Raw genomic sequence first — 23,567 nt, 5'->3', positions numbered from 1 at the left:
CTTCCTCACGGAGGCTGCCTATCTGAAGGTTACAGAAACTGTTTGAAAACTTAAAGAAATATTTCAGCAAAGTAAATGTTAATAGAGGGGGAAATGGTCAATATTATATTTGTAACTACAAAATCAGTTACTTTCCTGTTCTGCAAGCATAGTTTATCCATGCCTGCATGTAAATAAGGAAAGATTCACAGAAGCCCTGCTTGCTAAAGAAAATGAACAAAACTATAAGGAGACTCTGGCAATCTAGGCCTTATTTCTGATTAGATGACAGTGGGAAGAGAAAGCTGCCTCACCACATCTTTTGGGAGAGGAACAAAAACTGGAAGTGGAATGTTTATTTGTCAGTTTGTGTCACACAATACCCTAAATGTAACATACTTTTTAGCCTGAAATACTTCCTCACATTAGTTGTCCCTGAGGAGGAGAACACTTTGAACTCTTACGGAACTTATTTTAAGATCCTACTATAAGTTGCCTTTTGAGGTTTCTAGGGAAGCACATTCATTCCTCATCTTCTGCCAATCATGTATCACTTATATTCATGTGCCCCAGAAAAGGCCTTATTTCTAGGTTGCAGTGGCTTTCACATAAAACCGACTATCCATGAGAGGAGTGGTTTGGGTGGCATAATGAATATTCTGTTGTTATTGTAGACCTCTCCTGCCAGAGGCAAGGGAAAGGGAAGCAGAGATTACTACTTCAAAGAGACTAAACTGGTGCAGACCTGCCTTTCTCCATTTAGGGGGACTGAAAAAGTTGTGTGTGATCTCAGGCCTGGTATCAGACTTCTGCCACACTGGGAGATTGGTGGTTATTTGAGAACTCTGGGGTTGGAGCCAGTACTGATCCTACTAAGAGCAGACCTAAGTTAACCATGCCCGATTAATTTCAGCGGTTCTACCCTGAGTAAGACTAACATTGGATACAACCCCTGTTGAGAGCAGCAAGAACAAAAGGGAACATCTATAAAAAGAGAGGACAGTCTATGGTATAATGCAATATGAGTATGGTCATCAATGTGCACAAGTTTTTCCTGTGAGAGGATTTCTTGATGTGAAAGTAAGGACTGCAGTTGGAGAGGGATTTATATACATTGTGGAACAAATTCTTAGTTGATAAGTGCTAGCTTAAATTCTATTGGTTGAGTCTGTTAGCTCTTTTGTGAGATATCACTCTATATATTTTATAGCAGATTTTTAACACACATAGATACCCATAGCTGTCAACGTTTCTCTTTTTTAAAGGGAAATTCCCTTATTCCGAAAAGGATTCCTCGCAAGAAAAGGGAAAAGTTGACAGCTATGTAGATACTGTGTTGAAAAAGAAAGAACACTGCCTCTGTATAGTTGCTCTCCTCCTTTAAGTTAATCTTAGTGGTAAGCAAGAAAGGATCTAACACTAGTACATTAGGGGAAAGTGCCAGTTTATATAATTATACATCCTTATTACTTGATGCAACACACACAAGTACTAAATACTTGGGAGACAGTTCCAGAGTTTAAAATGCTGTGTAACATCTATACCAAGGTGACTTCCTGTCCCAGTGCTACATGAGAAGATACCCCAGAACCTACAGGAAAACATGCTTAGAAGCCTATGGATGTTCTCTCATCTAGTGCTGAGGAATCTCAGACAGCTGGAAAGGAAATCTATTTGCCTGACCAACATGAATGTTGGGATTTGCTACGAATGTGCCCTCTTGCCTCTGCAGCTTTAATCCCAGCTTTTACCTCCCATATCACGATGAAATGAGAGGAAATTCCCTCATTTTTCAGGATACCTGCTGGATTAAAAGCAGTCTCCTGAATGCTGCAAAGCACCACACGAGATACTGCTTTTGATACAGCAAACAAACTACAAGAAAGCTGGATACTGTAAGTGCTATGTTTCCCAGATTCAACGTGGCACCTCATTGAAAGTGAGCTCAGTGTTTCACTAAGCAGCATACTACATGAAAACTATTTACTGCTTCATTGTAAATAAGCATTTTACAAAAAATAATAATGAGGGAATACCTCAGAAGCCTCTGTAGTATGTCAATAAAGCATTTGCAGGTGGGGGTGCTGGGAGGAGAGTCCAGGCAAAGGGTACCAGTATTAGACTCCATTCCACTCCCTAATAGCCACGGTCTCTTACACAGGAAGCTAGGGCAGGAGCTGGAAATGGGTGGCAGGCCACCAGCATTTCCATGCATAAATGTCTCAAAATGCCCAGGAATCATGTAGTCCCCACCTTTTTGTAATATGAAAATACTTGATGATTTACTCTGTCTGCTAGATTCAAACGTTAGAACTGCATTTCTACCAGCAAGACAAAAAACCCCCACACCTCTCCGTCTGGAACACTGGGCTATTTTTTAACTTAATAATGATGTAAACAGTTTGTTGAATCTGAAGATGACTCATCTTGGTTTCCTTAGCTGAGATGCATTGTTAAAAAATTCAGTAATACAGAAGTTACTTTTTAGATTGATGCATTTGAGATCAGTGAGGCTTTTCTAACAGTAAGCAGAAAAGCTCATTGTATAAGTGTTTTACCAAATTTCAAGATGCTGCAGAATTTTTCATAATATACTAAGGCACGGCTTGCCAGCGTGGCACACATGGGCACATAGGTGGCTGCAAAAGCATTTACAGGCACCTATATGGTTCCCTCTCCCTGCAGAAATTAGGCTTGACAGAAGTATTCTATTATAACCACTATAATAGGTTGTGGTGTGTGCTTGATTGAAGTGTAGTTGACAACAGCCCCTCTGGTTTGCAAATGTGCCCATAGGCCCAAAACGGCACAATCCAACCTCCATCCTATAGAACTCCACTGAGCCATTTTCTGTCTCTCCTCATTCCTCAACTCTTGTTCTGGTGCATGTGCACTGCATCATGCTCTTGGAGTCCCATATGTACAACCAGTGGCTCCATTCCTTCCCAGTGATGCAGATATGGACCACAGATGGACACCCTGTGGGTATAACCTTTGAGAGCCACAGGTAAGATCTACATATGGAATACGTGATGGGCCAACATATTTTATTTCATAAAGTTTATATACCGCTTGATTGTAAAACAACAATCATCACCTCAAAGCAGTTTACAAAAAGAGTGAAATAATAACATTATCAGCAAAAAGTTAAAAACAGCTATAATTATTATTGTTGTTATTAATTGCCTGCGAGCGCTCCAGTTGGAGAACAGCCTTTACCAAGGGTGTCATGCGCTTTGAAGATACTCAAACTCAGTGAGAAATGTGCTAAGAGGAAGGCGTGCTTGGCAAATCCACACCGTGATCAACTCCCACCCGTAAACCAATGTCCCCACAGTGGAAGGACGTGTGGATCCAGAATTGGCCTCCACAGTCACTTACAGACTCATTGTTAAAACCGTGTTTATGGAAGACAGTCTTACTTAGCTATGAGTTATCACCAATGATGATGATGATGATGATGATGATGATGATGATATTTATAGCATGTCCTTCTGTCTGGGTTTTCCCAGCCACTCTGATTATATCAGTTATAAGCTAAACACATATTAAAACATATATATATATTTGCTGCATCTGAGTATCTGGGTAGCTAAACAAAAATGTTTTTAGTAGGCACAGTGAATGTGCTTGCATGATGACACTAGGCAGTGAGTTCCAAAGGGAAGGATTGATATCTTACAAATGCAGAATGAGTATTATGTGGCACCTGTAACAGTGCCACTCCGGCAATAATCTAAGCACTTCCACACGCATGCCTCCAGCAGAAGGCCATGGGAGAAAAAAAGACTCCATGGAGTCTCTTATCAACCTCTGCTTTTCCCAACTTGACTGGTTGTTGTTGTTTAGTCGTTTAGTCGTGTCTAACTCTTCATGACCTCATGGACCAGAGCACACCAGGCACTCCTGTCTTCCACTGCCTCCCGCAGTTTGGTCAAACTCATGCTGGTAGCTTCGAGAACAACTTGATTGGTACATTCTGGTAAAACCAGTGTCCTGTCCAGAACTAGAGCACTCTGTTCAATAGTTGCATTACTAAGGCTGCTTTTAGATGGGTGAACTCGTAGCACAAGTGAAATTGTAACTGACATTTTATGACCCTATTTTAAAATCACTTTCCCAGCCTTTTCTCCTTCTTTGTGGAACAGGGATTTAGCGCTATACTGCCATAATGCTATGGTATTATGGTGCTTTGATGCTATAATTCATTAAAAAATTATAACCAGTAAGGCATTTTAGGGACAATTAAAAGATTTTAAAAACAAAAATTGGGTCATAAAATTAGCACTCACCACAAATGTTATAACAGGGAAGGGCCATAGCACATCTGCTTTGAATGCAGATGGTTCTAGGTTCAATCCCTGGCATCTTCAAGCAGGGCTGGGAAAGAACCCTGCCTAAACCATAGAGAGTCGTATACAGTAAGTGTAGACAGTCCTGGGCTAGATGGACCAATGATCTGACAATGTAAGGCAGCTTCCTATAAATGTGCGCTGAGCGATGATAGGGCAAGAAACTAAAGCATTTATTTATTTTTAGTAGAAGAGTGGTCACCTGTGGGGCTTGTATTACTCTTCTGGAAAAAATGGACTTTCCACAGTCTGAGAAAAGATGGAAGAATCACAAGGAAAATACAGCAATGAACAGATGATGGCGCCATGTGGATCATGTGGATGTCTTATAAAAAGTGAGTGAATGAAGGACGGCAATTCTGCGGTAAACTTACAACTGAGGCACTCTATACTATAGGAACATACAAATGTGTCAAAGATCATTAGTCATAAAGGATGTCAAAAGGAAGAGGAATGAGTAGCACTAATTTAAAAAGCAATGTTCTTCGTTTATATAATTTTGTGGGAGAAAACAGATATGTATTGGGCAGCGGTAACCATTGCCATATATAAAGTACAGACGAATACATATGTAATTATGGTAGCTTAGAACAGTAGTATATTATGAACCTTTAAAAGACACTAATGTTCCTATGGATAATTCTTTTAAAATAATAATTATTGGTTATGAATTTTTGAAAAAAATACATTTATTCTAGGAATTATATGTATACTGAAAATGTTTTGTTACTAAGTATTTAACTCTTTATTTTAAAAATTAAGCATTTATACTAATCTATGGCAGAATAGATGCAGAAAAATCAAAGTCCTAAGGAAGACACACATAAGTTAGTTATGACTTTTTACAAATGGTTATTGAAATAGAAGTGGATACACAACCCAGCTCAACTGAACACCAGTTCACAATCCAGCACATAGTTGCAACACTGAGCTAATTAGCCAGATATTGGAGTTTGGGACTTTGTCTTAAGAGTTAAACAGCAGGTCTTCAGATGTTCATCCTAATGGGAGAGTACTAAAAAGGTGTAAGCTGACCTCAAATGTCATAAGAAAATTAGAGGTTCTATCATATCTCACACATTAATGTGCCCTCTACAAGGCTTGAGCAACAATTAACAGATGCAAAAATGCACAATAAGTTACAAATATTTCACAGAAGATAAAATTTTCGGAGGTAGGGTGGTTTTTCCTCTTTTCTCTCTCAAAATGTAGTATTTTCTCACAAAAGGGATAAAAAAATCTGGAGATTACACTGTAGATAATACTCAAGTCTTATCTTGCTATCATCTTGATTTGGCTTGCCTGAACTACAACATTTTCCTAATCATAACTTTTGTGTGTTAACATTACAAAAAATTGACAGACAAAGCAATATCCTTGTCAATTTAAAAAGTGTTTTAAACACTTTATGTTATTGAGAGCAATGGATGAATGGATTTTAATAGCAACTTTCCAACTAAACTCACAATTACTGTCATTACGCTAAGTGCTTGATATCCCACTGTGCAGTTTTGCTGTCTGCTTTTTACCTTCTTCCATGCACACTTTTAGCCACTGATTGTGCAGCCTTTCAGTGTTTTCTGCCTTTTCCTTTAAATAAACTGGCTCTGGCTCCTTCCATCTGGTTCCCCTTCCGTCAGCAACCCTGCACCTGTTCACACCTCCTCTCCTGTTGGATTCCACTGAACATTTCCTCCTCTGCCAGGGCTATTCTGGCACTCGCAACCTTTCTGTCATTCAATCCATCTGTCAGAAGTGAACTTTGTTTACCGCAAGCTTCTGCTTTCTTCTTCAAGATGCAAAGCCCCTCAAGGTCATTGTCAAAAGAACTGTCGGCATAGATTTAATCCCTAGCAAAAGACAAAGCTGGACAGTTATCCATTTGTGAAAATTACTTTTTCAGTGTGGAGAAGACAATAGAGAAGTAAAATAAGAGGATATTTAATGGCCATTTTAAAATCCTGCAAAATAATAATAATAATAATTTCCCCCTTTCTGTAAAACCTTGCACAATGCACTTTACCTATTTAGCAACTATGCAATAGAGAAAAGGGAAAATCATGACAAAAAGAGTGCAGAAAAGCAGAAATAAAATACACCTTGTTTAAGTTAAGGCAAAAATGAGATGGAAAATTATGAACAAAATTACATAATTAAGGATTAAAAAAGAACAGAGGAATGTCCTTATTCACACAGAAATTCTTAGTGTATAATATTTTGTGTTACAGTATTACATTAGAACTAAATAACAGCTATAGCTAGGTTAGTAACTAACCTGGTCACGTTTTAAAAAACAGCAGTGATAATTTTTCTTTTAAAAAATATCACTCATTTGGTCCGTGTGAGTATCCAGATTGCTATTCAAGTACTTTCCGCAAGTTAACAGAAAGAGCCGTGCAGCTACTTTGAGACATTTCATATTGTTCCCAGGATCTATTATGCAGAGCTATTCAGGCATGCATCTGCTTTTCATAAATTGGTTCCGATAGCCACATACGATTGAATTATTAACCAGCCTCTTAAACGGTTTTACTTATCTGGAAAAATAAACACCTTACAAACTGTTGTCTTGAGCGATATCCAAATTACAAGGTAGCTTTCTTTAACATGGAGAAAAATGTGTCAGAAAGTTAGCAGAAACACCATTCCACTTTGTTAACTGTTTAAAAAATGCTATCCAACACTATCAACAAAATATCTAGTCTCAGCCTTTCCCTGAACAGCAACGATATAATATAATCTCTTAATATGCCATAAATGGATCCTCAAACAGCTTTAAACATTATTTACACAAATATAAAAAAATAGCCATTCAATTCGGGATCTGATTTTTTAATGTATCGTGCATACTTCTTGTCTTTACAATAATATGCCCCTTGGGTTTTCAATTACCCTAGTAGAAGACCAAGGGAATAAGAAGGTTCAAACTCTTCCAGAAAGGTCTGCTATATAGCATCCTATCCTCCTCTCTATGCACCTAATTGCTTTTAGAGCTTCTTACAAGTTACGCTCTGCTGGCAACATGGAATAGCCATAGTCAGGACAAGAAGCCATATACCAGCTGCACTGCTGCAAAATGCTCACAGACTGCAGGAACGAGGCAGACAGGACTCAGAGTAGTGGGACACTTGATGTGGCAGTCGTGCTGCCATGGATAAAATGCATCTATTGAGCAGGGAAGAAGTTTGCTCCCTGTCATAAGCAAATAGACCAGGGACGGAAGAGAGTTACCAGATGGGAAAGATATAAGTAACTGCTCATTTGAGGTTTTTCTGCTCCTCGTCTTTATTTCTATGCCATGTTAGGGCTGGATCCAGGGTAAAGTAATAAAGCGTTTTCTTTCACAAATTCCTTTTGCATATAGGAGACTATAAAGGGTTTATTTATTTATGTAGAAAACATGATTATAACAATGTCAGTGATTCAGCTTTCAAATAAATAACATTCATTTAAAGTCTTGAAGAATCAATCTCTTTCAGGCTAGTAGTTTACTGTTCCCTAGGAAAGAAATTAATGACCCTCGCATAGAAAGAATGTAAATGTGTCTTTTAATTATAGTGGCACCAGTTGCTCTTATGCAGCACAATAGATATATAGTATTTTAAATTTGCACCACAAGGTTGCATTTACGTTTTCACCATATTTTGTAAACATATCTGCAACATAAAATACATGCTAGAAGCCCCAACGACTAAATAATATATTTTCTTAATGTCAAAACTTTGAAATCTGATAGACATGCTCTTAAAAGCATTTTATAATTAAAAAATGTTGAGTAACTTTCTCCCATGTGAACAAATTGGGGGGGGGGAATAATAATAGGATGTCACTCACAAATATTTACTGTAATAAATATAGATAACAGGCATCTTTCAACAACCGATGGGCATGTGCGTTAGTTTTCCCTTACCAGACTAGTATCAGTATAAATTTTGCAAATGAACTGCTCTATATCATCAGATGCATTTATAAATCCTTCTCATTTTAGGGGGGAAATGAATCAGGCTATAAAATCTCCTATCCCCCTTCAAGTCATAAAAAAACTAAAGATATAGCAACATGGTCACAATATGGCTAGCTTTTAGAATTTAAAGCGTATTTCTTTCTCCAATTAATACTTCATTAATGGCTTTGGAAACACTGTGATTTCAAATATTATATTTTTTTAAAGAACAATAATTATAAAACAGAAAATAACAAGGTAGCAGCTAACTGACAGTTTATAAAGTACAACGCAGTAATGATTACTACAGGCACTGCCAGAAAACAAGAGAGCCGATTTATTCCAAATCATTTGATATCTGTCATCATAAAGCAACGTATGGGCTAAATGATGGCAGGTAAATATCTCCTTCCATAATAACGCAGAGCAGCTAATTTATTTACATCTCTATAACTAAATTAACACGTTACACTATTTTAGGAAGTCAAGGGAATGGGTAAGTTTCCCAACAAGATTTGCGCAGTTTGAAAACAATAGAGGATTATTAATTGTTCCAGCCCCTTTTTATAAAATTACCTGAAGCAAGACCTTCTTTTCAGTTGTGGAAATATTTGTGGTTTGTACAGCTGCAGGACAAAGAACCAAGATATTTTCACAGAATAGCTCTGGGAAACAGAATGCTTGCAAGATTCAGTTAAGGAGAACAAATGGCAACTTTCAAATCTACCGGAGTCATTTACTAATAGGCTGCTATATCAAATAAGTCTAATTTTTCCCGACAGCCCCAAATTAGATATATTGCAGAAACTGATGCACAAATAGCATATGGCTCTGTTATACCACCTATTTCAAATCCCTGTAATGTTTCTTCCCCTCCCCTCTCAAAATGAATAATTGAGCCAAGCCATAAACCTTCTGCAAAGAGAAAAATACAGAAGTTGAAAAACAGAAGTAGGAGCGCAATTTTCTTTGTTCAGCAAAGAGATATATAATGCACATCTACTGATTTTTGTTCAAAGTGTTTTTATCATTTATCCTGGGTCACTTAGTTATGGTAAGGATCCTTTGTATCGGGTCAATTTATTCAGCAGCATTTAAATTAATATTAATACACAATTCCCCCACCCGTTTTTTTGGCCTCACTATTTCAACATTTCTTTTCCACAAGTCAACCAGCAGCCCTGACTACTACTGAATGGCGGCTGGGCAACATAAAGATGTATGTCATGATTAAAAGTTAACACAGTGGTTATTATGCACAGAATGCAAAATCTGGTGCCCCCTTATTAAAGGGCACTGAGAAAAATATTAGAAACTGTATTGATTTCAGTATAGCTCCTAATACTAATGTGTCCCGCATGTATCGATGACACCAGTATGTGATCTGAATTAACACAAATTGCTTTCACTTTATTTCAAATGAACACACTTTGAAATGAAAATGAGCAAAACGTACTGATCATGGGATATAAGCCTTGCAATATGCTTCTAACTGCAAAGGAATGTAAGTATGTGCACACACACACACACAAATATATATATATATATATATATATATAGCAAACACTTTCATGAATTCGTAACGTCAATTCATCACTGGCTTTATGCATTCCCTATGTTGCAAAATTTTCAGATAAACTGCCCAGTTAACAAAAGTTTTTCTGTGCCTTCTGCAGTAAAAAGGCATTGCAAGGTCTTCTATCAGACCAATGGGCACACCACTGTAAACATCATGGAACTCTGCAGCTATCCTGCAGTTTCCCTCTCTGTGGTCAGTCTTCCCAGCTGCCCTATCTGTTACTGTCTGATTAGTTCTGCTAAGGAGCCCCTCCCCTGCCAGCTTTCAGTGCCATCTGTTCTACACAAGATGGCTGCTGCCCAGCAACCTAACACTGCCCTCCTACCTGGCACCCGGCTACCATCCTTACCCCAAAGTGCTAACACAGGTTCTCACTGCTGGCAGAGTCAGGATTTCATTACTACTACTTTGACAAGTGCAGGGTTGTTTGTAATTTCTCTTTTATCCTGATTTTGATTGTACAACCACCTCCCACTGATTCAGTTTGCTTCAGTTTTGTTGCTCACAGATTTTACTCTCCACATTAATCTCCCTCTGGCATGTTACTGCATCTGTTCCCTTTTTTATTATTAATTTTCAAATTCCCACCATTTTTTGACAAAAAGGAGGTAATCTACACTCTGCTTCTGCCCATTTCATTTTCTTTAATTTGGAAGATAAGTATGAAAGCATGCCAAAGAAGTTAATTCTCCGTTAACAGTTTATTTCCTGGCATCCCAATGCCTTTGTATATGAAAAACAGATAGGAATAAATGTTGACTGAACTACAAGCAATCCTAAATTTAATGAAAAATAAACATATAAAACAGACACTAAGGAGTTTATTAAGCATGTTATCTTATTTCAGGATTTTATACTTCTTTTCAATTATAAGTTTCCAGGTAATCTTTTTGAAATTACATATTTTAAAAAATTAAGAATCATTCTTGTGCCAAGTATATTTTCCCATTGATATGTGCTATTATGGATTCTAGTTTTAATAGTGAGTATTCATTTGATATTTTGTCAGTAATGCAATCTAGACTGTTACAATTTTTCACATCAATTATATAAATATGAGTGAACATCTCATATGCCAGTATATTTTTTTTAGAACCCCATAAAATTCTGCTTCTCTGTAGCAGACAATATTTAGAAGTACAGCAGTAGTTATTAAGTACCTGGAATATTTATGAGTGGCAGTGAGGAGAAATTTCTTTTGAAAACCAGTAGTGTGTACATATTAGGAACACACATACACTCAATCTTCTAGCAAAGCATGCTGCCAACATTATAACCAAAAAAGCAAAACCTAAGAAACTTAGTTATGTTGCAAGAACCTGGGCAACAGAATGACAGGTTTAATTTATGTGCCTTATTTATTATACATGGACTTCAATTAATGCCAATGAAGCTGTTGAAAGTGTGCTAGAGGCTACTAGAAGCACTGATAAACAGTAGGTATTTGAAGCTAAAATGGATGCGGTGTTGCTAATCGCTTTTGTATGTCCTTCAAAACCATTGTCTTGAAAAAATGTAATTTTCAAATGATTTTTCTGCTTTTCAGTCATGGAATAACGTTGAGCTATTCTGCTGAAATGTAAACCCTATGAACTATTACCAGCAAAATAATATGGAATAATTTGACACTTCAACTGTTCAAACTGGGCACAATCCTCATGGAGCTTCTTAGGCACAAGCTCTGAAGAAACAAATCTGAGTTGTATAAAACGATCAACATATGCTTGTAAAACTCTCATTAGGAGTTCCCAATACCTTGTACCCACCGTTTCAGTAAATGTCAAAAGCTGCAAAATGGTCTGAAAATCAATAAACCCCATTAAGACTAACAGTATGCATTTGAACCTCTGTCCTAGGCACAAACTAGGAAGACATATGAGTAGACCATAAACTGACTACAGCAAACATTAGACATTATGTTCTGAAGTTCCTTGTGTACATGGAAAAAGAAGAAAAAGTTGTTCTAATTAATATACATTGCTATTTTTGAAAATTAATTGCCTTACTAGGCAGGCTTCCCCGGTCACAGCATTACATTAATTGTGGCACTACAACTGAGAAAGCCTTAACCAAATACTATAGGATTTCACTTTCCAAAAAAATAAGAGAGCAAAAACAGGGACTTGGACATTTATGATTCTGTAACTCCCTGGAAAAGACCCTGATGTTGGGAAAAATTGAGGGCACAAGAAGAAGGGGACGACAGAGGATGAGATGGTTGGACAGTGTTCTCGAAGCTACAAACATGAACCTGACCAAACTGCGGGAGGCAGTGGAAGACAGGAGTGCCTGGCATGCTCTGGTCCATGGAGTCACAAAGTGTCGGACACAACTAAACGACTAAGCAACAAAATAATAACCAATCCCAGTGCGGTTAAAAAATAATTCTTTTAACTGCTTCCTGCAACCTATCCTGCTAGGACATGGAGAAAACAGGGATAAACTACTTCCAAGCCATTTACAAAAGCAGCTCTAATCTGATGGTGTTATGGTAATCTATGTAAGAAGCAACCAGAGTATGGATGACTGCAAGCAAGACCAAAGCATTGAGCTAGGCACTTCACCTACACTTCAGTGTTAGTTGAAGGGGGCGGGGGGAAGCTGTCTGGAGTATCAGAGCAAGTAATAATCCAAATGATTTGTAGAAGTGGTGAATTTTACTCACTCTTAATAAAAATAAATAGCCAACGAACACTATTTGGCATCAGTTCAGCCAATCACCCATCTTACTTTTCCAATTCATTAGAACAGTTGGATGGTATTGATGGATTTCTCTCAACCAATTATATTTAGAACTGTTTACACAACAGAAATATTAACTGGATTGAGGAATAAAAGATGCAAGCATGAATCAAATGATCAAGAATTTTTAAAGATACAGGTCTACAGAATGCCTTTTGAGCCCAAATCAAGGCAGCAGTAAAGTAACCTATGCAGCCCTTAATGTTGTGCTCTGTCAAGCAAGCTCTGTCCACCTCCACTCCATGTCTCACTGCCTCCTTCAGGCTTGATCAAGAGCACACTTTCAAGTTTACCTTCTGCACAACTAAGAAAGACTGCAAGGGCATGTACAAAGCTGGTTTCGGGGGGTGGGGTGATCTATTTATTTATTTAATAAAGTTATGAATCATGTCATATTGGGGGGAAATTCAAAGCGATGTTCAACAAGAGTTCTATAAAAACAAAAGGCAATAGTAAGAACATATAGAAACAATATAAAATTATATTCTGCCATTTCATAAAACTGACAGTCAGCATCACCCCTCTGGGGAGGTCTGTCTGAATAAAAACATCTTTAGTAGGCACTGAAACCGTAATATGGAATTCCCAACCACAGAAGACTCATCACAGTCTGGGTCAGCAAGACACGACACATATTATAGGCATTTATGTTTCCACCATGGATTAGCCTAATATTTTTGTAACAATTGAAGGACACTTGCATGCCTGACAGCAGTGTAACTGGATGACACTCCCATGTATGTTTTTACTGCATCATTTCAGACAAGTGACTGTCATTCCAATGTTACAGAATAAATAAGAGTGACCCATGACTGAAACATAGGAATCACACACAGTAGTCTACTTTTGGAACAGAGCAAACTAAAACTCTATGGAAAAACAAAGTGCATTGAAGTTTTAAGTATTTATTATTTTGTTAACCATCTCAACCATCTCTAAAACAGAATAAAATTATAATCTGTATTTACTGCCACTGAAACAGGAGCCTAATTTTTGCCATCAAAACTAGCACAAACATACATGAAATATAAATAGATAAAAAACATGCTTCCGCAAAGTTAGTGGAAAAAAGCTGAATGAAGACCAAATATGAACGGTATTTTTTTTACAGGTAGCTAAACTATTTTTTTGGGTGGAGGGAAGCACTATTTTTGAGAAGTCATTTTTGGAGAATAAAAAGTTGACGGGTGACAGTTTTAAACCTGAATTTCATATGGGAGAATATGCCCCTGCAATATATGGGGGGCGGGGATACAGAATTTAGTGCGGCAGATAATCAGATTTTTTATAAAAATAGTCATAATTAGGAATAACAATACATATTTGCACTTAGTTAGAACGCTCATTCCTCTTCCTATTGGAAATTTATATCATGCTTGTATCTACAAAAGGCTAGAAATCATAATCATACAGTATCTCAATTCCTAGTGTGAAGTTGAGCTGTTTCTGAACATGAAGATATCCACTTATTTTTTAAAGCAAGTTTCTAGTTATGTTGGTGGATAAAAGGTTAAGAGAATGGAGACAGATGGACCACAAAGACAGGATGTGTGAGTCTTTCAAGTCACTATACTATAACTGAGTTCAGATGCCATGCATGCTTGTGCTTTTCCCCCCTACACCGTTTTATTTTTCAAAAACTGCATGTTAACAAGACATCTAACTGCAATTATTTAGTTATTTACGATCAGAAATACTATACTATGTGGAAATAAACTGAACCTTTAAATTAGATGGATCAGTGTTATGATTTGGTATAAGGTTGCTTTTGATGTTCCTAAACTTCCTTCTGTTTTTAAAATTAACCATTGAATTGTCTGCCTGAGGAAAAAAGCAGCCTCACTTTCTTTATGGGTGCAACTTTAATAAAACTTCAGCTGTGTTAGAAGGGCCAAACATAGGCCACTCAACTACACCTGCAGACACGAAAAGCCACCCACAAAAATGATGTACTACTTTCAAAACAGCAATGCTCCACAAAGGGAGACAAATGCAATCTGTACTTCGTTTCATGACTCAAGGTGGATAAGACCACAATTTAAAACTATAACACTGACATTTGATGCTAAACCATAACAAAAGAAATTGATAAGAAAACACAGTGCAGCAAAGCAAACAATGACAAAAGACTGCCGGTCATGAGTGATTCATCAGACCAGGATTTTGCAGTTCCCCACCCATTTCACATTATCACAAATAAGGAAGTCTAGTTGTTAGACCAACATGAGAACGATAAGGGAATATGAGGAAAATATCACTTGGATAAATGTTGTCATGACAAGTTATACTTTGGAAAGCTGTAAGATAGCAACAATAACAATTCTTAAGCCATAAGAAAGCAAAGCTGAATATCACTGTTAAACCCATCCATCTTCTGCAATCAAACATCTAAAACAATTTTCTGCAGACTACATGCTTATGTAACCCTGAAGTAGTATTGTCTCATCATTAATGTGAATCACTTATTTGGATGCTTAACTTAATTAAGCTCTTAGTATACCTTATTAAGAATGTGGAAGTTTTTCAGAAAAGCTATCTACAATTTGGATTTTCTCCAAGACACCACACAGCTTCATAACTTGTATGATTAGCCTTCGGATGGAAATTGGTAAACCATTTGGTTAACTATCACAACAAATCATTATAAAAGAAGTCCTGCAAAATCAAAACTTTTGCTGTCTTAACAACTTACCCAAAACTTTTTTCAAGTTCATTAACCTCTAGCATATTTGTTCTCTAAATACAGGCTGTAAAAAGGGTGTTTTTCTTCCCATCTGCTACTAGCCCATGATCTATATTTACATCATTTCTTTTTTTAAAAAAGAGGATGGTGTGATCATTTAAGAAGCATACTATAATCTCCCATATTCATATCCATTGTGCGAGTCTGTATGCACATACAATACATGTACTCGACCCAACTAATACTACAAATCTAAATGCTTTCTGGCATACTTTTAAATCTTGACTTCCATTCCAGAAAGCAGTTCATGCTATAGATTAAAAAAACGTAACAGTAATGAGTTTGAGGTGTTAAATTAATCAAGCTCAGTGGGAGCAGACAGGTGTGAAGAGTAATGGGGCTACTGTTAAGAGAAAAATGCACAAACTTCAGAAAGTTTTTGTGTGTGTAGTTAGTTGCTTGTCTACCACACAAACATTTTTGGCATAGAATTGACTGTTTTATGCATGATCATCAATTTTCTCTGAAGACCATGCATGCATCTAACTATAATCAGTAACTAGGAAAGTGATAGCTATTTTCAGCTTTTACATATCAATAAGGAACTGGAGAGCAATGTGCTATATAATCTCAATTGTTCCTTAAAGCAACTGCATCAAAAAATCTTGAAAGAACAATTGGGTGTATATAACTTTTACTGACTACAAATTGTTCTAAGATGACATTTAACACCGTGATTGCTTGAAGAATACTTTAGATGAACAGAAAGAATACTCTGGATGAATGGATTTGTTATCACTAAATCCCTGCCACGCTTCATCTTGTCTGAATGTTTGGCTCAGTACATCTTCACTTCTAATATGCCTGAAAGCTGTGCACTGAATCAATCTCTAACAACTGTGGATAAGCTGCTGGCAAAAAATTGCAGTATAAAATTGAAATTGGTGCTAAGGCCATATACGATAAGGGGTACCTGGTGAGGTGCAGTTGGTGCTCAGCTTTACCCAGCAATTCTGTTTGTTTCAGACATTCTTCCTTAGCTCTTGCTGTATCCTGCAGTGCTTGCTCCAAACGCAGTTTATATTCATTAAGCTCCATTTGCAATTTCTCTATTTCCTTAAAAACACACAGAGGAGCACAGCAAATTCAATTATAACAATAAAGGAAGTTATATACATCACAAACATTGTACATTGTACATTGTAACAAAAAAAATAATCAAAGGGCACTTTAAAGGGCACTTAAAGAAAATCCTGCCTACAACAGAAACTGAAATGAGAATGAGAAAGACTGAGCTACTAATTTCATTATTTTTTATTCAGTGCTACTAGCTTTAGATAAACTCCCCAAAACTTATATAACTACCTGTAATAGGCAGATAAATGCAGCAGTATCAGCGGTCATGCATAGAAAATAAGCCTATTAACATTCCAACACCACAATTACCATATTCTTATTAGGGTAATTAAATTAAATAAGAAACTATTAAGTATATCAAGGACTCCTTTTTTAACAGTTTATAGCTATAGAAATTAGGTTGATCACTCTAAGTCCCCGTCCCCAGTTCCCCCTTGACATTCTGACCCACCCACCCACACACACACACACACATCGAAAAGGCATTTGTTTAAAACGAAAAACAAACAAAATTTGACAACTGTCAACTAAAGCCAAGACAACCTCATAATTCTACACTATAGGCATAAATATAAGCTCTCATTATTTTCTCAAGGGAAATATTTAAAGCGAACAGATGGGCTTTATACCATCCCCTCAAGATAAATCAGCTCAGGTTCTGTCGGACCAACAAAAAAGCATATTCCAACATAAAAGGACTTTTGCTGAAAATGGCCTCCCTCTACCTGCCAGATGTTTAAGCCTAGGGATTTAAGGCAATACTATGTCTGCTAATCTTGGTTGTGTACAGAGAGCAAACAGCTTCTCATTTAGTTGGAGCCCAAGATCCCAAGATAAAGATTTTAAATGAATTTCACCCAGAAACAACAAAGAGATGTGTGTTACACTTAAAACGCTAACTTAATGTTCTTTCCATATCCTAAACTAATTTTCATATTTAAAAAAGGATTCCGGATTACTATGGAAATATAATTTCTATATTCAACTCACATACATGAATAACTATGGCAAAATTATTTTTTTATTTAAAGCATTTTCACCCTTCTATTTGGCCATAAGTGTTTCCAGAGCTGATAACATAAGATCAATAACAAACAAGACTCTTAGGCTTATACTCTAAAGGAAACTGGAGTGATTGGGGTGGGGAAGCAAACTCAAGTCAGCAGTTTTTAGCCACCAAGTTCTTTCAGTTAACTTAAATGAAAATAGTTTGAGAGGAGCCAAAAATTGCTGGTTCCTCTACTGCAGCCTGATAAGAGTAGCTGGTGCTGAAGGATAGTTGATGGAGAGGGAAAGCACAAACTGATTTCTCAACAGAGTTGATGGAGTGCCCTGCCTCCATTCCCCCCTTTGCTGTAGCCTGGTGGAATGGCACCCTCTTATAGTAGAAATATTACATCCAGTGGTGCTCTTCTCCTGCTGGAAGACTCTTTGATTGAGCAGGGTTTCTGTCAGTAGAATGGATAGGGAGGCAATGTTAGACAATTCACCACCTTTTGCAGCCCACATCACTAAGTGGTTATCAGTTATGGTTGTTATTAACAGTGATCATAACCCAGAAAAGAATTAAGCCCATTTAACCCCATTCAAATTATAAATATTTATTGCCCTATCAATAGAAGAACATGAACACTTCAGTTCATTGAGAACACTGGTTTGCCCAGCAACTACTATCAACTGTTGCTTACTGTATATTTTTGTCGGATCTGATTAGTGCAGAAAAATTATATATTGAAACCTTAGTTTAATAAAAATACAATTCTTGTGATATATGTATAAAACACTAAGAATATTAGTGTAATTCTAATGCAGCTTAACAAGACTGTGAGAATTAAGATGTAAAATAAGCAATGTATTTTTACGTCACAAAATTATGTATTTATTCATTATGTTATATAAAGCCTTCTATGTCATATAAAGTGTTTACCTATTTTCAAACTAAATATGTTTTCAGTCACTATGTATCTAAATAATAAATGGAAAATTTCAATTTAATAACCTGATTCTATGCATGCTTACAAGCTCTACACACACAATACATTTTTGTTAAATCTTGCCAGGGCAAATTCTGTCCTCCCCCCCCCTTTTCTACATAATAACAGCCACACAGCATCCAAAGTCTGTTGTCTTATATTCTTATAAGGGTTTGTTCCTTTGGATGGAGGTAGTGGTAACCAATACAGCAGGTGAGGATCAAACTGGCAGGGGTAAGTTGACCTGTATAAGCAAGACTTGAGAGGACAAGGCAAAAGGAATTGATCTATACCAGTTGCATCCATATGAAGTGCAGTATCAGTATCGGTTTGAGGGTTGTGGGGAAGGGAGTAATTGTAGGCTATATCAATTGCACCTGCCTTACCAGGCTTCCTGTAGAGTGGAATGTTATTATTATTTATTGAATTAAGTGTATTGTAGTATGTTGTTATTATTAACTGAATTTGTTGCTTTTTTAACAAAAAGTAACTCAAAATGACTTACAAAAAATAGCATGTACATTAAAACCAACATAGAACTAAAACCGAATAAAAGCTAAAAAAAACATTCATCTTTATAAAAAAAGGCAGGACTAAAATAACCCACCCACTGAAGGAGGCAACAGATAATTAAAGAATGAAGGCATGGTGGAAAAGAAACTGGGATACCACCAAGTGGGTTGTCATCCACCAATCGCTTGAAGGCTGGAAAAAACCGTCATTACGCCAAGAGGATTTCCAATTCCCCCCTCCCTTTCATTGGCAATTTGCCTTCTGATGGAGCACAGAAAGGAATACGGGCTTCCATACATTCTGAGAGCATAAGGAAAAGGAAAAGGAAAAGGAAACAACCAAGTGAGGGGAAACAGTATAGTGACAAGACAGACTCCCGATATCTGCAGTTGAATCTATAGCAACTAACTGGGGAAGAAATAATAGCCTGCATAGGATGGACTTGGGTAGTGTCCTAATGTCTCTTCAGAAACACCTTTCAGAACCTTCTCATGTAGGCACAAGGACATCACCAAGTGGGATGTTCAAAAGCCAACCTTGTTAATTCCTGGGTGGAAGATAGGTGACTAATTGCTCTGAAGCACTTGTTGGAGAATGTGCTTACCAAAGGCTGCCTCCAAGGATGCATATACAGTAAATTCATGCTATAGTGTTTAGTGAAAGAGACTGGGTGATTCCCAGTTGCTGTCCTGCATACCATCTGTAAAGGAACATTGGTAAAAATTGCAGCGCAAGCCACTGCTGACCAGGTAAGATGGGCAACTATGCCTTCAGGAAGGACCAATTTTAGGGAGGTGCAAACTAATGAAATAAAGGGTGTGAGCCACCAGGCCATGATGGTCACTGATGCCTTTTGGCCCATAGAAGTAGAGTGAAATTATGTGAACACAGATTCTATGTTCTTGCTTTGTACACCTTTTGAGTCCTATGCATGACTAGACGGTATCATGCATGTTCAGGCAGTTGCTTTTGAGGTCAGAACAGGAGGTTGGTAATACTAAATCTTTCTGTCCGTGAAAAAGTTCAAAAGTTCCTTGTGATGGAAAGTGGCCCAAGTTCAGCCAGCTACAAGTCTTGCTGATGCAATGGTGACTAATACTGATGACAAGGCTAAACTTTGTCATAGTGTAGTCTGTTAGGCTCCCTCTTCTCCCTCTGACCATTTATTGTCCCACCACCAATCACCTGGCTCTGAGCCTTCTTTGCCTGGGGGTTCCCCAGCTGGTGCCCCCCCATGCCTCTGCATCCTGCCAGTCCATGACAGTTGCCATTTCATGGGCATCAGAGTCTCTTTGGCTCAGCCAGTCTTGCTTGTATGTCACTGAGCCCCCCGGACATACTCCACTACAAGCGAGCTGAGCCTGTCTTTCCTTCCACTTGAAGAGCTCATATTTTTTATTTGCCTTGGCAAATTACATGTTCTTTTGTTATGATATTGTCTGTCCTTATCACTATGTGCTTTTGTCACAGTATTGGTACAAAGTGCTTTAGTGCTGGTCTTGTGGCCTCCAGTTCCAACCAGCTTATTACTTTTGTTGTCATCATTACTGTACAGCCCCCTTGGGGAAAATATTTTAATGGTGGAATAGAGAATCTCAAAACTAAGTAAAATGCATACCTTTGGAGTACGGTCTTGACTGGGCCAGTTCATTGCTATCAGTCTGGTTCCCACCCCCATAGCTGAAGAAATGGGGAGGTCTTAAAGAAGTTTGTTTGACACCCTAGCTGGGGCAAGGCAAATAGCAAGTGCAATTACACATTCTGTTCTCACAGTGGCCAAATAGATTCTCATGGGAAGGCCACAAACAGCACATGAACTGCAACAGCTAGTATCCAGAGCCATGCATTTTTTTATACTGGAGGTAATATAGCTATTATGACTAGTAGCCACTGATATAATGTCTGCCTAGGACAAGTGTCTCTATACAAGTCAGCAGTCTAGTTCCATGTTCAGGGAGTAAGCCCTTCTGAAACACAAATTACGGTGAGCAGACAGCATGTTAGCTCAAGTAACTAGGGACACTTCTCTCCACTGTGTCTGAATCTTTTCTGCTAGAGCAGAGGTTACCTTACATTCAATGGAATCGGTTCAGAAAGGAGTTTCCTAGAAAATGAGTTTTTATTCACCAAGTTAAACCAATGTTTATGTAAAAATCAATTTATTAATTTAATATATTTTTGCAGGATGAGAGGAACCCCGCTGCTGGGCCAATGACTCCTTCTGTTTTCTTTCCTTCCAAGAGGTAACAGAGCCAACTAACAGTTCCTGCTTGCCTACCCAACCTCATGTGCACAGCAGTGGTTGCACTGGGCACAAGGGGACATTAAAACAATCACCACCACCACCAATAAGCAATGGTACTCACAGGTAATGGAGCTCCCAACCTTGGCCCTTTGAGTCTGGGACCATGATGGGAATTGTGGGAGGGGGGACTTCCTTTGGGGTAATGGAGATGGGCAGGAACTGCCTGTTTGCTTTCCTTTTGTTATTTTTTATCCTTTCACCCACCTCTTACAATGCTTTCTTTGATCACAACCAGGAGCCATCTCCAAGCTCCTGCCTGCCTTCTGGTTTTGAACCCTGCTTCTCCTACTGGAATCTGAACCGGTCTCACCCTTGGCTGTTACTAAGTGGGTAACTCCTTCTCATTCATTGTTTTATTTGAAATTGGTAGCTGCTGTTTCCATGCAAATGACATTACATGTCAGTCTCCACTAGTCTGGGGCAGTGTTTAACAACCAGTACTCCTACGAGTTGTTTTGTATATGCATTTACTCTTTTCTACGCCATATTCCATAAAACCAGTACAATTATCAGGAAAAACCAGTACAATTATCAATGAATTCTGATTTATTTTCTAGCGCTAATTTACAACACCAACAACAGGCAACGCACGAACTGGAGCTCATTCAGTTTCTTATCTTTCAACTGCTTATAGCAATACGTGTCTGAATTCTCTAGGCCAGTCTCTACTATGCAAATCTGATCACAGAAGCAGCAAGATCCAGAAGTGGCAGAACATTTCATTTTCCCCGTAGCTTGGGCTCTCCACTACAGACTTAATAATGTTAGGGCATTTGGCTTTCTTTTTTTTCCAGGAAAGGGAGGTTCCTGACACTTGTTTGGCTGCTTATACCTATGTTTCAATTTTCCTTTTTAGTAAAGTCTTCCATATTTGCACCATTTTGTGATCCCATAGCTGCTTCTTCTCTGGCCTACATGTGACTAGCCACCAAAATTAGCTGCCTGGGAGCTGAGAGGGCACCACTGCAAGGGAGGGATGCTATGCACCCCTGTGCACATTCCTCTCCATGTAAACTGTTCTCATGAACTGGTAGGCAATGGAGAAGAGGAACAGGAGGAAGAGGATCCCAGTGAGGAGTGTAGCTGGGGCTGGGACATACTGGGGCAAGCTGGGGATGGGGAAGGAGAGGTTGGCGTATGAAGTACTCACAGGGTGATGGAGGATGACAAGGGGATGGAGCTCAGTGCATAGGAACCAGAGAAACAGAACCCATCACCAGAGCTGGAGTAGGCTTGGAGCAGGTGAGGGTCACATGCCTCATCAAGGCCAGATGCTGCAATCAGCAGACAAAGTATAAAAGGGCAGCAGAGCTGAGGTGCTGTGTCTGCTCAACTGCCCATGTAGATGAATCTTGGCTTGGGTGCTCCAGGATCTCTGAGACTGCTTTGTTCTGGACTTTGGACATGTGGATTTACCCTGGACTGGGGACTTCGCATACTTACTTGCCACCAGGTAGGCCAAGAGTTCAGGACAATTGTGTTCCCCTTCTTTTTCCTTGAAAGGGTAATAAGTAATCTGCCCTTCTATGCTGCAAAAAGGAGTGTCTTTGTCTGTGCGTGTGTGTGTGGGCCTGCCATGCCTGTCACTGGCTCCAGCTATGTTATTGGCGTACAGCCCCCAATCTATTGTTGCATTAGGATGCTATGTTCTCCATAAGCTACAGATGTAGAAAGCTGTCTTATACTATGCCAGGCTATCGGTCTATTTAGCTCAGTATTGTCTGAGAAGATGGGCAGCAGTTCTCCGGGATTTCAGACCCAGTTACATCTGGAGATCCCAGCGATTGGACCTGGGACATTTTGCACACAGAGCATCTATTCAATGACTAAACTATGGCCCTTCCCTAAAGTCATTATTACTCCCACACTCAAATCACAGCAAACTTCTGCACATCATAATCACTTCTGAGGCAAATTCATACATGCCCTGGTGGGTTTAGGCCCTACTCCTTGTTTACTCTGAGAGCAGATTGTAGGAATGCAGTTCTCACATTGCACCATGCCCTGCTTCCAACAGACAACACAGAGCAGTCTGCACAGACTGCGTGCTATTGGGAAATAATACTGGTTCCAGTTCCAAATTGGTATTTTACCATTAGTTCAAAAGTTTATCAGCATGTTTATGAGCCACGCAAAATGTTCTTGCTCATACTTCTCAATTCATTAGTATACAAATTCATATAGCTGCACTATCTCCCAAGTTAATATCAAATTGTTTTAAGCCTCTGTAGGCCTTAAAAAGGTTACAAAAAACTTTGAAGGCATCTGTACTGATATGAGATAACCAAATGATTTAAAGAAGCTGTATCTAATGGTGGCTTTGACTTAACAGAAAACACTTCCACATACACAAGGGGCACC

The 23,567-nt window shown here is 38.3% G+C and overlaps 1 protein-coding gene across 1 annotated transcript in view; it reads right to left on the bottom strand.

Annotated features, from left to right (window-relative positions):
* Window positions 1–23,567, bottom strand: part of SDCCAG8 (SHH signaling and ciliogenesis regulator SDCCAG8) — a 90,981-nt gene that overhangs the window by 41,156 nt on the left and 26,258 nt on the right. Inside the window, exon 13 of the mRNA XM_081856356.1 lies at window positions 16,252–16,394. Within this exon, the coding sequence (XP_081712482.1) occupies window positions 16,252–16,394 (143 nt within the window). The remainder of the gene's footprint in view (window positions 1–16,251; window positions 16,395–23,567) is intronic.

This window comes from Podarcis erhardii (genome assembly GCF_964252035.2).
Source record: "Podarcis erhardii genome assembly, chromosome: 3".
Classification (NCBI taxonomy): Eukaryota; Metazoa; Chordata; class Lepidosauria; order Squamata; family Lacertidae; genus Podarcis; species Podarcis erhardii.
This window is presented reverse-complemented; position numbering and strand designations above follow the sequence as displayed.